The following is a 13,795-nucleotide window of genomic DNA, read 5'->3' on the forward strand; positions in this document are numbered from 1 at the left end:
TTCCCTCTCAAAGGACACAAAGCTTCAGATAGGTGGCCAGAGCTGCTGATGCTGAGACCTTTGTGTTCTCCTGAACTCATGCCCATCCATTTTCCTTCTACAGAGAGGTCGGACTGCCACTTGTGAGACACAGCCCACACCTTCTGCCTTGGACTGACCTGGTGGCCCACAGATTTCTTGTGCTCCTTGTTGGAGGCCTTCATGGGGGGCCTGGCAGAACGAATGTTGATCTTTGAAGATGATCCCTTCCCAGAGGTGGTGGAGGCAGGAACAGGGTCTTTATCATCCCGAAACAAGTCAGCCACTAGTGGGAACTAGAAACAATCATAGAAAGAACAATGAAAAGGAGATTACTTGTGCTTTAAGTTGTTTACATTCTTCCAAAATAACTTTCTAATATATGCCACTAAGAAATAAAAATATATGTCCACACTGAACTTTGTATAAATGTTCCATATACCCTAATGTTCATAGCAGTATTATTTATGAGCTACAAAGCAGAAATGACTCAAATGGCCAACACCCGATGAATGGATAAAACATAAAAAAGAGGTCTATCAATTCAATGGAATATTATTCAACAATATAAAGGAATGAGATCCTCACAGGTGAACTTTGAAAACATTATGCTAAGTGAACAAAGTCAGACAAAGAAAGAACACAAAGCGTGTGATTCATTTATATGAAATGTCCAGGGAGTAGAATGAGGTTTAGTTGTTGACAAGGGCTGGGAGAGAGAGACAGAGAGCAATTGCTAATAGGTACAGGGCTTCTTTATGCAGTAATAAAAATAATCTCAAATGTATAGTAGTGATAGTTGTACAATTTTGTTAGCATATTAAAACCCAGTGAATTTTTAAACTTCAGAAGGATAAGTTTATATATATTTATATATGATATATATCATACATATATTAACATCTTGATTTTTTTCATGGTTGGGAAAGTCACCTTCCCTGACAACCTTATGTAATTTTTATACCTGTAAACATTGAGTCATTTCTTTGTGTCATTTCTTTTTTTTAATAAGTTTTTTATTGTGAAAATACCATAAAGAGGGGTTACAATTACATGAGCAGGGTAATGAGTACATTTCTTATGAGGCATTGTTGCCTCCTCCTTTGTTTTTCCCCTACCATCCCTGCCCTCCCATCTTCTTTGTGTCATTTCTGCAAACATGGACATAATTTCATTTCTTTATGATGTGGTAGAAAGTAGAGATATGTTCTCAAAGGATTATGTTTCAATGTTATTTCCCACACTTATTGTTGAATCTTATGATATTGCACAGCTTCAGTGTGTCCTGGCCTTTCCATTAGTAAAATGAAGATAAGATTGCTCATTTTGGAGGCTGTTTATGAGGATTCAATTGTTATATAGCTTCCCAGGTTAATGTCCTGGTAACAAGGTGCAGATGCAAACTTGGGACAAGAAGCTGGTGGGACAGAGGGGTCTCAGCCGTCGAGACACTTAGTCTGATGGGAACAAATCTTCCATCATCCCCTGAGGAAGTAGTGCTGACACTAGAACAAAGTGCTATGCCTTGAACGCATACTGCCTGTGTGGAAGGGAAAGGAGCATTGAGGGTATCTCTGGCAACCTTGCCACATTCAGTCTCCACAGAAAAGAAGCGAAGGCCGGTGCCTCAGACTGCAGGCTCTGCTCCTTCTAAGCCACTCAGTATTATCCTACTTTAACCCTTAAATGTGTGATCCTCCTCTCCTACCACTGTGTCTGAAAGTCCTGTTCCATAATCTGATCTCATTCTCATCTTCCCACAGAAGATACTTTGTCCTCTTTTCTTAAGATGGCAGGCAAGTGCCCATCCTGGAGCAAAGTCCCTCAAAGATACTTTGTAAAGCAGTCAAGCAGATCACGTGTCATCATGATGCTGCCTTTATGCCTCTGCTCACTGCGGAATCTTACTGAAACATACCACTTCTTTCTCCTCTCAGCTTCTCCCAAGCCCATCTCTCCAGGACCAGCACTATGGCCCTTATGAGTCTTTCTTGGAGCACTCCAGCCCCAACTGGGTTTCCCAGAGTCTGTGACTCCTGGGAGCCACCTGAGGCTGTGCTGGACTCTGGGCCTATGGCTCACCTCTGTCTCCACAGAGATGAGGGATGTGGAGAGGAATGTGTGTTAATTATCCACGTGAGCAGATAGAAGAGTATCCACTATGTAAGCACTCAAACAGTACCGACTTTCACCATTTTTATTAGGCTATAATGTATGAAAAAAATCTGCCTAAATAATGAAAATTCAGATACTTGAGGAAACAGCAGCATAAAAGTTTAAATGTGAAACTGTGAAAATCGACGTCTGCCTGCAGGTGGCAGGTAACAAATAGGAGTTTGGGGGGAAAGAGCCTTCCAGAACCCTGCTTCCAACTCTTTTCCCTTTGGTACAGTGGCCAGCATCAGGTCACCGGGCAGAACCCAGGATGGATCTTGGGAGCCCAGGATAGACCCTTGGAGCCTGGACAGCCAGATCAGAGCCTTTTTTCAGCATACAAACACATCCTTGTCAATATCAAGGCAGTGGCAACACAAAAGAGTTAAGCAGCCTTTATCTTTGAGATGCCTGCAGTCATGATCTGATATACAAAAGGGCAGGCACTTGTCAGACCATCCTCTAATCCCTAGTGTCCCCTGAAGTTCACGGCAGATCTAGGTGAAGGTAAACTACACACTCAGGTGCAACCTCATCTGCATTTAAGGCTATAGGTCCTAAATGGCAGTGATGATTAGCTGTGCTTTGACCATATTCTGCATTGAATTTCCCAGACTTCCTCAGTCTGAGTACTCCCTAGTCACCTACAGGACAACTGTAAGAAGTGTATCATGCCAATAGCTTGGAATGCAAAAAGATTGTATAAGGATAGGCCCCAACCCCCAAAATAATTCAGTGGCACATTCCCTTGGCATTCACATCTATGATTCAAGTATAGTCAGTGTCCTGAAGCCAACCAGACTTAGGCTGTTTGTAACATAGTGGCTTTTCATGGGACAGACATGGGAACCCTGGATCATCTCCCTCACCCACACTACAGTCATGATGCCATAGAAGCATGTGAACTTCAACATAAGCACTTTACAGTGTTCAGGAGAAGCAGCAGGGTGGTACTGGTGGTGCACGAGAGCCGTTCAATAGATAACCATGTGAATGGCGGGCAGATGTGCTGGGGTTATAAAACAGGAGGTAACAATCTCAGGCCCTTAGGTCTTCTTGCAACCAAGTCAGGCATGGACCACGCAATAACTTGAGGCATGTCTATGGAGAAAATGGGAATAAATAGGCCATACTTCATCTAGATTTTCTACTAACAGTACAAGTTTCCTCTGAACAAAAACCTTATCTAGAAGACCCACCTATCTACCAAGAGGTCTAGTGAGAAGATGGAATTTTCTTCCTTTAAAAGTGCCCAACCATAAACAAAACTGCAATCCTATGAAAAGCAGTCACTCAACAAGAAATTATGCCACCCTCCCCTTCCTGCCCTCACCATCTCTCACACAGAATGTGTTTTTTTTTTCCTTTAACTAACTGTAGATGTGCTGTCAGCTGTACTGAAAAACCTGTTGACAAACTGGCTAGCCATGGGAATGAATGGAAGTCCTTCAACCTTTACTTTGGGCAGCCCTGGGGAAATATCCATTTGGGTCTTTCTAAACACTGTTCCCTTGAAACGCAAAAACAGTCACCTCAGTAACATATCCAGAAGAACCAAATACTGTCTGTGTCTGCTACTTGTCTGCAATGTGTCCATGCATACTGCCTGCATCTTCCCTGCTAGCCACGCCTGTATAGAGATTTTTCAAACTCAAGGCAAATCTGTTTGAAAAAGGATTAAGTATGAAAACATTTTCTAAAGACCACTGGACTGTTAAGAAAATAGCACTTACAGCTGTATGCATTTCTGTTTCCTTGGAAATATTACCTAGTCACTTGTGTACATAAGAAATTCTTTTTTAAACTTATTGTTTTATGATCTAATTCTCTCTCTGTCTCTTTTTCCCAGCAGTACTGGAATTTGAACCAAGGGCTTTGTGCTCACTGAGATTACTTGATTAGCTGGTGTGGTCTACCATTTGAGCCACCTCACTAGCCCCAATCAATTCTCTTACATGATTCATGCTACCCTTTGGTGTGTGTGGTGGGGGGAGGTCTCCAAGGTATACCTAAGAAATACTTTGTATAATCTGGTTTTCAATAGGCTTTCAGAGAAAGATTCAACCCTTCGTTGGGGAAGATGATAAACATGCGCCTTCCTTCACTGGAAGAGAGGGAGGGAACACTGCCCACACCTGAAAGAGTCTCACATAGATGCAGCTTGATCAGCATGTTGGAAAATGCTTTCCAACTGCTGGCACAAACAGCGCCATCAGTGAGCACTTCCTTTACCCTGGACGATTTAGAAGCATAGTATGGGAAGCAGGAGTCACTATTGTTGGCTAAGGTTGAGCCGTGTAAAGCAGAAAGAAGATGGAGGAGGGGCTCATGTGCACTGTTTGAGCCGCTGCACCACAGAGGTTGTCAGGACTCAGGACTCTGGACTCACAGTGGGTAGCTCCAAGACTACAATGATCTTAAGATCCCTTCTCTGCTGGCATGCAGTGGAAAGCTGGCATCGGGCCTTCTTGCCCAGGTAAACAGACCTGGCTGCCCAGGATGGCCCAGCAGCTAAGCCTGTCCTGGCATCAAGTCCCAACCCCTGCTTGTCTCTGACTTAACACACAGTGGTGCCCTGGAATAGGACATCTTCAAAGGAAAAACATTCTCCTGTGAGTTGTTGCCCCTCAGCTTAACAACATCTTCTGTCTGACAATAAACAATAATAACAACAACAAATATGCGAGGGGAAAATACTATTCTTGGGCATTTAAAACAAATGAATGTGTTAATTGTCATGTTTTAGAGCCCTTCTTTTAAGTCTCTATTTATAGCTTTGAAATAGATGATAGCGAGAAAGCAATTAGCTACATTAGCATGTCCTCAGCAGCATAACTGGCTCCACTAATTACATTCTCATTAACACCGCTTTATCTCATTGCTCTTGGGGGAGCTCCTCAAACATCCTTGGGCTGGTAGGCAGGTAGGGGTCTTGTCTCATACTGCTTAATTATTCATGACAAGCTGATATATATATTTTTTTAAATCAGGGATGCCACACAAAGGAAGAAAGTTCAGTTTGCTATAAAAGTACAAAATTAGGGATTTACACCAAGATGTGAGATTCAACTGTGCTTAGAGAGATGAAGAATCAATTAAGAATATTGGGCATTCCATAGTAAATGACATAGCACAGGACCTTGTATCTTTTTCTTTTCATTATTTTCCTATCTTTGACATGGAGTTAGAAACACTGCCTCAGAGGATTGCTGTGAACACTAAAACTTTTAAGAGAATGATAGAGGCCTGGTGAACAGGGACCTACAAAAACGCCACGATGACAGATGAGGCCAGTCGTGCCCATCTGCCCGGATGATTTAAAGTGCAGTTAGAATCACTCTCCGGTCTGTAGTCACATCTGTGGACAGCCCCTCTGTGGGGTTATGGGTAACTTAGTGTCAGTCTTTTCTGTCTCTGGTCCTCTATGAGCTGAGCTGGAATGGCTCAAGCAGGAAGCTCTCAACCATCCTCCCATTAAAGAGGGCAGCCCAGCCCTACCTAGAGACCCAAGTGCTGAGACATTCACTTGATAGGACTGCAGGATTGGGGGATGGCTGGTGGCCTGGTCACTGGTTAGAGGGTAGGGTGAGCTGGTGAAGGGAACACTACCTGTGGTGTGGGGGCTGGGTGGGAAGACGAGGGATTCCGTTACCATTGCAGACCTATTTTGCCCTCCAATGTAGCCACATCTATAAACTGTCGATGTACACCCTTGAAGCCATCAGTTTCACTTCTCAAGTTTTGCCCCAAAGACATAATGGCACAAACAGGCAAAGATATGCATAAAGGACATTCACTGCCTTGACATTTGAAATAGAAAACTACTAGTAGTTTTTTTTTTAAATAGATGTATATTCATGTGGAAAGATGGCCAAGACACAAAGGTGATTTTAAAAATTTAGAGAATGAGGCATGCATACTGTAATTATTTCAATCTTAAGGAGATGTTACTATGTGCTTGTGCATGCAGGATAGAAGCTCATCAGAGGATAGGTCACAGAGCGGGAGAAGGTGCTTCTAGGTAGTTCTGCACTATTTGAATTTTTATGACATTTCATTTCCAATAAAAACCAAGTATCCACAATCTAAAACAATATCTCTGTATAGAAAAGAGCTAACACCGCAGATCTGAGATTACTATCCTCAGAATGACCTAGTTACAAGGTCAGCCCTTAGCTGGTACCTGGGAACTTGGATTTCAGAGTGTTTGGCATTCACTGATAAAGTTCACTGAGCCTAAACTCCTCATATAAACATGGTTAATGTCAGGTACCTGCTTTCTTGTTGGGAATCTGATTTTGGTTCATGCTGTATAAAGGATGCCTACTAATAACTAATCCCAAAGAAAAAACCTGGATCTTGGGCTCAGGCAGCATTTTCTGGAAGGTATTTCACAGTACTGTCAGACTTGCTCCTTGGGGAGAATTCAGGGTCACCCCACTGGGAGAGGTCTGGGGAAGGCTTATGCCTGGGATCCCCCAGGATCCCCTCCCAAGCACCTGTTCTTTGATGGGGTTGCTTAGTACCCTTTTGCCATCATAAATCACAATCCTAAATACAATGATATCCTGACTTTTGTGAGTCCCTCTGGCAAACCTCTGACCCTGTAAGTGGTCTTGGGGATCCCAACGTGCTCCTATTCTTTCCCATTACATCTTCTTCACACCTGCAGCATCCCCACAGTATGCTCAGCATGGTAACCTGTATTCTCATCTTGTCTACATGTAGTAACTATGTCTTTTTTACTAGACTACTATTTCTGAGGTTGACAATATGTCTTGGTTACCACTATACATACTACAAAATAGTCAACAAAGTTGTTAAATAAAAATAATAGAAGGTCTGCCAGAGAGCATCTTATCAACAATAGTCATTTTCAGTAATTTTCACTACTCAGGCATCCCTGAGTAATCCAGATGCACAGAACAGCATGGTGCAGAAGTTGCTAAATGAGAAGTGACCCTGTTGCCCCTCACCCTGGGAACCTGCATTCTCCTGTGCATTCCTCTCACAAAGGAGAAACTTGTGCCAAGACAAAGAGGTTTCTAGGCACGAAGGGGAGAGTCTAAAGATCTCTTAGCCAGAATTCCAGGACACAAGGATGGGGACAGTGCTCCATTGCTTGAGGATCCTCTGCCACCCTGGTGAAAAGTGGCAAATCTCCTATGAACTACCATGGACTAGAGACCTAGGATGCTGGGAAATCAAGAGATCAATTTTACAATGAACGCCAAAGCAATGTTCCCATTTACTCAAAGCCAATTAATTGTCTCAGTGATTATTTCCCTGATGTTCTAGATATCCTAGAGATTAACAGGCAGAAACCCATCTTGGGCAGTCTACCAGATACTACTGACTCGAACCCTCCATTTAGTGGGGGGCCATGTGATATAACAGGATTTACTTGGCTTTATGTCCTTGGGTCCATTCTGTTGGGCGCATTTTCCCCCTTCTATATCTCACCCTATTAAAGCTTATCACAAGGAGAAATTAATCTGCCATTCTCCAATGTTATCAGGCCCCTGCAGTGAGTTCTGTGCCACGTGGCTTGGGAGAAAGCCTCCTAAGTCCTGCAGAATCTTCTCTTGTGTTCTTCTGAAGGGCTGAAGCTGGCAGCAGCATCTGCTTGCATGTGGTTATTAGCATGCTGCTTGGCAGGCCTCTCCAGGCCTCCTCCCACTTCAAGTCACCTGTGTGTATCTTCTTTATCTGCTCACTCAGAGCACTGAGAATGCAGCAACTGGAAGGGAGATTTTGCCTTGCTCATCTTTGAATGAGAAAAGGTGGGTATAGGAAAATGACTCAGAGGCAGGCACTTAACAAATGTGTGATAAATGGGTACCTGCTTTCTTCTATGCTCATGAGAGGGAAACATTTGAAATCCTGGAGATAACAAAGATTCCAATGTAGATTTAAATGTTCCTTAAATCTCACCAATTCCATGAAGGTGTAGGTGTGTGTGTGTATGTGTGTGTGTGTGTGTTTGTGTGTGTGTGTGCATGCACTAGTACTAAGTCTTGAACTTAAGGCCTAGGCACTGTCCTTTAAGCTTTTTCACTCAAAGTTAGTGCTCTATCATCTAAGCCACAGCTCCATTTCTGGCTTTTTTTTTTTTTTTTTTGTCAGTCATGGGTCTTGAACTCTGGGCCTGGGTGCTGTCCCTCTGCTCCTCAGCTCAAGGCGAGCGCTCTACACTTGAGCCACAGTGCCACTTCTGGTTTTCTGAACAGTTTATTGCAGATAAGAGTCTCATGGCCTTCCCTGCCTGAGTTGGCTTTGAACTACCATCCTCAGATCTCAGCCTCCTGAGTAGCTAGGATTACAGGCGTGAACCACCGGCACCTGGCTCCACTTCTGGCTTTTTTCTGGCTAAGGACTTAAGAGACTCATGGACTTTCCTGCCTGGGGTTAGCTTTGAACTGTGATCCTTGAATCTCAGCCTCCTAAGTAGCTAGGATTAATGCATCAGCCTTGGCTATCATGAAGTTTTTGCTGAGTGAAAGGTTTTGCAGACTGCTGAACAGACACAAAGTGCACAAATTCTAGCATATGAAGGGGTGGAATAATTTCACATGTGCAAGGCAGAGATGGAGCGGGTGACTTAGATATCAGGCAAGTCTGCATTACTCACTGCTGCCCCTCCCCCTGCTTGTCACCTCTCTGGCACCGTCACCATATCCTTCCATTATTAGCTGCATCTTCCTGTCCCTTACTCCCTGCTTTCTTCTTCCACAGTCCATACCCCAGCACCCCTGCCTTTCTGCATGTAGTGTGAAAGCACACCAGCCACCCAGTGGTCCATGGCCACTCTTACTCCACTCTCCATTTCTTCTTTTTTTTTTTTTTCTGCAGTGCTGGAGATTAAACCCAGGGTCCTGTGCATGCTAGGCAGGCTCACTACCACTGAGCCATGCCCTTTACCTTGCTAGCCTTCAGGATGTTGATCTGCTCTTCATATACTGTGTCCCTGTTTTTCTCCAGAAAACCATCTGAAAGGTACTCCACCTGGGGCCAAAGCAATGGAAGGAGAAAGCTTGTTAGTGCTTCAGCCTGACCACATGTCTGCAGCAGTTTTAGTTTCATCTCATCGATGTCAGGTTGTATCAAGAGAGCTGTGAGTAGATAGGAGCTCCACAGATGTCCCTGTTCAAACTGCAAACAGGATAAGCCATTTGTATTCACATAGAGGGAAATGAGTATTCTTTTTTTCTTTTTTCTTTTTTGAGCTTGAACTCTGGGCCTGGGTTCTGTCCTTGAGCTCTTCAGCTCAAGGTAAGCACTCTACAACTTGAGCCACCATACCACTTCCGGGTTTCTGGTGGTTAATTGGAGATAAGAGTCTCATGGACTTTCCTGCTTGGGCTGGCTTTGAACCATGATCCTCAGATCTCAGCCTACTGAGTAGCTCGGATTACACCAGCACTTAGCCTGAGTATTCATTTTTGCAGAAGAAAATACTATCTCAAAATGGAGGTCCCATGATAAAAGGTTACCTTAGGGCTCTATGAATGCATCTGCTAAACCTCTCATACAACATATGCCCCAGACCCTGCATCAAGCTGTTTGGCGGGGAGGGGTGTGCCAGCACAGGAGCTTGAACTCAGGCCCTTAGTATTATTGCTCAAGGCTGGCAGTCTACCAAGTGAGCCACAACTTCACTTCCATTTTGTTTTTCTGGTTAATAGGAGATAAGAGTCTCATGGACTTTCCTGCCCAGGCTGGCTCTGAACCACAATCCTCAGATCTCAGCCTTCAGGGTAGCTCAGATTACAGGTGTGAGCCACTGTTGCCAGGCTAGGCTGTGTATTTTAACAAGACACTAATGCACATTACAAGCTGAGAATGAAAGAGAAATCCCTTGAACAAAGTTCTATGTCTGCAATCATTGGGAAAGGAGCCCCTAAGGGATGACCCATCGTACCTAAGAAGCCAGAACATGGGAAACCCCATCTTCAACCTCCCCTTTCTGCTGCATGTGGGTAGACTCTTAATTGTCGACTGCTGCTTTCCAGGACAGCAGCCTCCATCGCTACCTGCTCCGTGTGTGAAGGGCAACAGCAACATTCTGGAAGCGTGTGCCACGCATTGACAGGCTGGCATAGCAGAGACAGGCGCAGGGTGGGGAAGAAAGGAGCGAGGGGAACTTACCTGACACCTCAACTTGAATTCATAAGACAAACTTAGCCCAGAAAGGGGCTACATTTTTTTCCCTCCGTGGTCTACTTAACATGGGGCTAAGGGAATGCCCAAGCCAGAGAAATGGCCAGCCACCTTATCTGCAAAGTGGACGACGATGAAGGAGGTGTTGGACATGCGGGGCTTCTGGAAGTGCTGGCTGCCGGAATGCCGGTCATAGAGCTTCTGAGCCCAGTTCTGATCTGTTCCTTTGGGGACCTGGAGAAGCACAAAACAGGACAGAGTGCTTTGTGAAGAAAGAAGCGTGTGTTGAAAAGGAAGTAAAGCATTATCAGAGAGGGATGGAGTCGGCCAGTGTACTGGCTCTATGATAGAGACTCAGCTCTCAGCCCAGACCCTTAATTCACTCCCCTGTCTTTGTTCAGGATTCCGCCACGGCAGGGCCTTGATTGGCCACATGGGGGCTGGAGCCTGAGGAAGCTTCCTGAGCTTCAAAGGACAAGCTGGCTGATAAAAGTGGGATGCACAGGAGAAGATGAGCCTGCAGGAACAGAGTCCCAAGTGACAACCATGGAGATGCCTCCTGTGGTGTCCAGGACACACCTGCTCCTCTAGCACCACGCTCTGGATTGCTTGGTAGTGCCTGCTGCACGAGAGCCCACCCGCCTCCCCAAGTTCACCGTGCTGATGCTCTGTCACTGCCCTTTTCTCTGAAGTTTTTTCCACATCACTCTTGTTCTCATGTGCATCAGCCTTGGGGTTCTTCAGGACTAAGCTGTAGCACAATGGCTTCTGAGTGTTATCACACATTGCAAGCCTATTGGGATAATGAGCTGACTGCTCCCTACTGCTTTCTTTCTTTCCCTGACTCAGAAAAGGATGTAGACTTGGGCTCTGGCCACACATTTGGGTTCTAAGAACCTAGTGATGATCTGCCTGATACTCATCGCTATCTCCAGCAAATGGAGTTTCAGAACTACGGGTTCTGTGTCACAAACAATACTCTCTGAACGACTTCAAAAGGAAGTGAAGCATCCTGCTTCATTGAAAATAAGACACAGGGTCACTGTAACCATTCAAGGTAGTCAACAATGACCATGGTGAATCCAATGAGATGTTGGTCCCTCTGTCCTCTTTGATACCCACTGACCAGCTGGGTGCCGGTGGCTCACACCTGTAATCTTAGCTACTCAGGAGGCTGAGATCTCAGGATCGTAGTTCAAAGCCAGCCTAGGCAGGAAAGTCCGTGAGACTCTTATCTCCAATAAACCACCAGAAAACCGGAAGTGCACTGTGGGTCAAGTGGTAGAGTGCCTGCCTTGAGCTGAAGAGCTGAGGGACAGAGCCCAGGCCCAGAGAGTTCAAGCCCCATGACCACCACCACCAACAACAACAAAAAGGTACCCACCTACCAGAACAGGACTAGATTCAGTTAAGAGTCACTAACTGACACATCGTTCATGAACTCAGATTGTACATTTGGCTCAGGCAGGGTTGAAGGTGATCCTTACAGTAGTCATTTAAAAAGGGCTTTGGTTATAAGAGGAATACAGTTTGTGCCGTAAGGAAAATGCTTACATACTTGGGAGCAAACTTCTTAGATCCTTTGTAAGCAAACTAATTTTTTTCCCCTCAATATTCAAAGCCACTAGTATTGACTATCCTGTGCTACGTGCCACAGGAGATTTAAGAGAAACTGCTTTCTTGAAGAAGACTATTCATTGTACTGGGCAGATGGTAAAATATATTTAATTCAGCATTTTCTATTTAAATTGTTTTATATTTACCTCTGCATTTTCTGCTTTAGAACCACCAGGTGTGGGAGAGGGAGGGGCCAGCCCAATGGCACTATGAGGACCAAGAGCTACCTGAGGACAGGACCATGAGGGACCTCAAGGTACTGGCCTACTCAAGCAGCAGAAGCAGGAGGAGTCCCATCTAAGCAGACGTTGAGATCTGCTGGTAACAAAATCATTGGAAACAAACTTGGACTTCTGTGAGACTAGATCTTATGATCCTGCATAATCACCAATACAGACAGAACTAGTCAGCAGAGGAGACCAGCAATGCATTTCAGGTGTATGCATGTTCTGACCAGGGTCTATCTGTTCATGCACTCCTCCCCCATGCCCAACTACCCATAAAGCCCAACAAGATATCACACAATGAGGATTCTCGGGTAATGCTAAGAGCTGAGTTGATAGTGTTTTCTATTTGCCATGTAGTGTTCTACACATTTTAAATGCATTGACTCATTTAAGCATTTACATGCTTAAAATTTTCAGAGAAAGGAAAACTGAGACAGTATTTGTCCAAGGTCACACAGCTAGGAAGGAGCAGACCTGGGTTCAAACCAGGACAGGATGGCTGTAGGGAGTGTGTGCCTCTCTCAGGCTTTTAGGCCTGACAACAGGCTTTTTGGTTTTGTTTTTGGTATGTGAGTGGGGCTTGAACTCAGGACCTTGAGTTCTCCACTGGCTTTTTCCCTCACAGCTGGTATTGTACCACTTGAGTCACATCTCCACTTCCAGCGTTTTTGCTGGTTAATTGGATTTATGAACTGCCTGAGCTGGCTCAGAACTGAGATCCTCATACCTCAGTTGCCTGAGTAGTTAAGATTAGAAGCATGAAGCACCCAGCTTGACAACAGAGTTTTAAAAACAGCCACAAAGGCACAGCCATCTAGAAGGCACTTATCTCAAACCATCTTTCCATAAAAGTAGATGTTTTTGTTTTCTTTCTTTCCTCCTTCCCTTCCTCCTCCTCATATTATTCTTCTTCCTCCTCTTCCTCCTCCTTCTTTTGCCAGTACTGGGGTTTGAAGTCATGTACTTGAGCCACATCTCTAGTCCTTAAATTATTTTTCTATAAAATACAGCTTAGTCACAGGAGAAAGAAAACGGATAGTCCAAATTATGGCCAGCAGTAGCTTTGGAATATGCAGCTGAAATTAAATCCTGTGTAAGGAACCCACATGTGGCTTTATACTTTGTATGGGCATCTTCGTACTCCTTAGAGCAATGTGGAGAGCACTAGACACAGAGTCTCCTTCAGCTCTCATCATTTTGGCTGGCTCTCTCCCTCAGAGGCCTTTCCCCTCTGAGCTGACTTCTAAGGAAATGCCCAGAACAGGCAATTCTATGGAGGCAGCTGGGAGCATGGGACAGTGGCTATCAAAGGCCATCTTCAAGGGGCAGTGAAGATTGCCTGACAAGATTGATTGAGGAGCTGGTGCAGGTGGTGCATGTGCAACTCTGAATTCACCAAGACTCACTGGACTGCATGTTTCAAGTGGGTGAATTGTGTGGATGTGAGTTGTATCTCATTAAAGCTGTCAGAAGGGCATCAGATCTGATTTTACTCTTGGCTATTCAAAGTCCTCAGGCATACTATGGCCCTTCTTTACCCACAGCCTGAGGACTCATCTTACTACTGAGAACTTTCCCGAATGTTCTTTCTGGACCTTGAGCAGAAGTTATTCCATCAC

The 13,795-nt window shown here is 44.6% G+C and overlaps 1 protein-coding gene across 1 annotated transcript in view; it reads right to left on the minus strand.

Annotated features, from left to right (window-relative positions):
• Myo5b (myosin VB) overlaps positions 1-13,795 on the minus strand; it is a 295,029-nt gene that overhangs the window by 78,828 nt on the left and 202,406 nt on the right. Inside the window, exons 13-15 of the mRNA XM_042675118.1 lie at positions 10,444-10,566; positions 9,094-9,177; positions 159-314 (exon numbers count right to left, since the gene is read on the minus strand). Coding sequence (XP_042531052.1) covers positions 159-314; positions 9,094-9,177; positions 10,444-10,566 — 363 coding nt within the window. The remainder of the gene's footprint in view (positions 1-158; positions 315-9,093; positions 9,178-10,443; positions 10,567-13,795) is intronic.

This window comes from Dipodomys spectabilis, unplaced genomic scaffold, assembly GCF_019054845.1.
Source record: "Dipodomys spectabilis isolate Male_0828 unplaced genomic scaffold, ASM1905484v1 ptg000024l, whole genome shotgun sequence".
Classification (NCBI taxonomy): Eukaryota; Metazoa; Chordata; class Mammalia; order Rodentia; family Heteromyidae; genus Dipodomys; species Dipodomys spectabilis.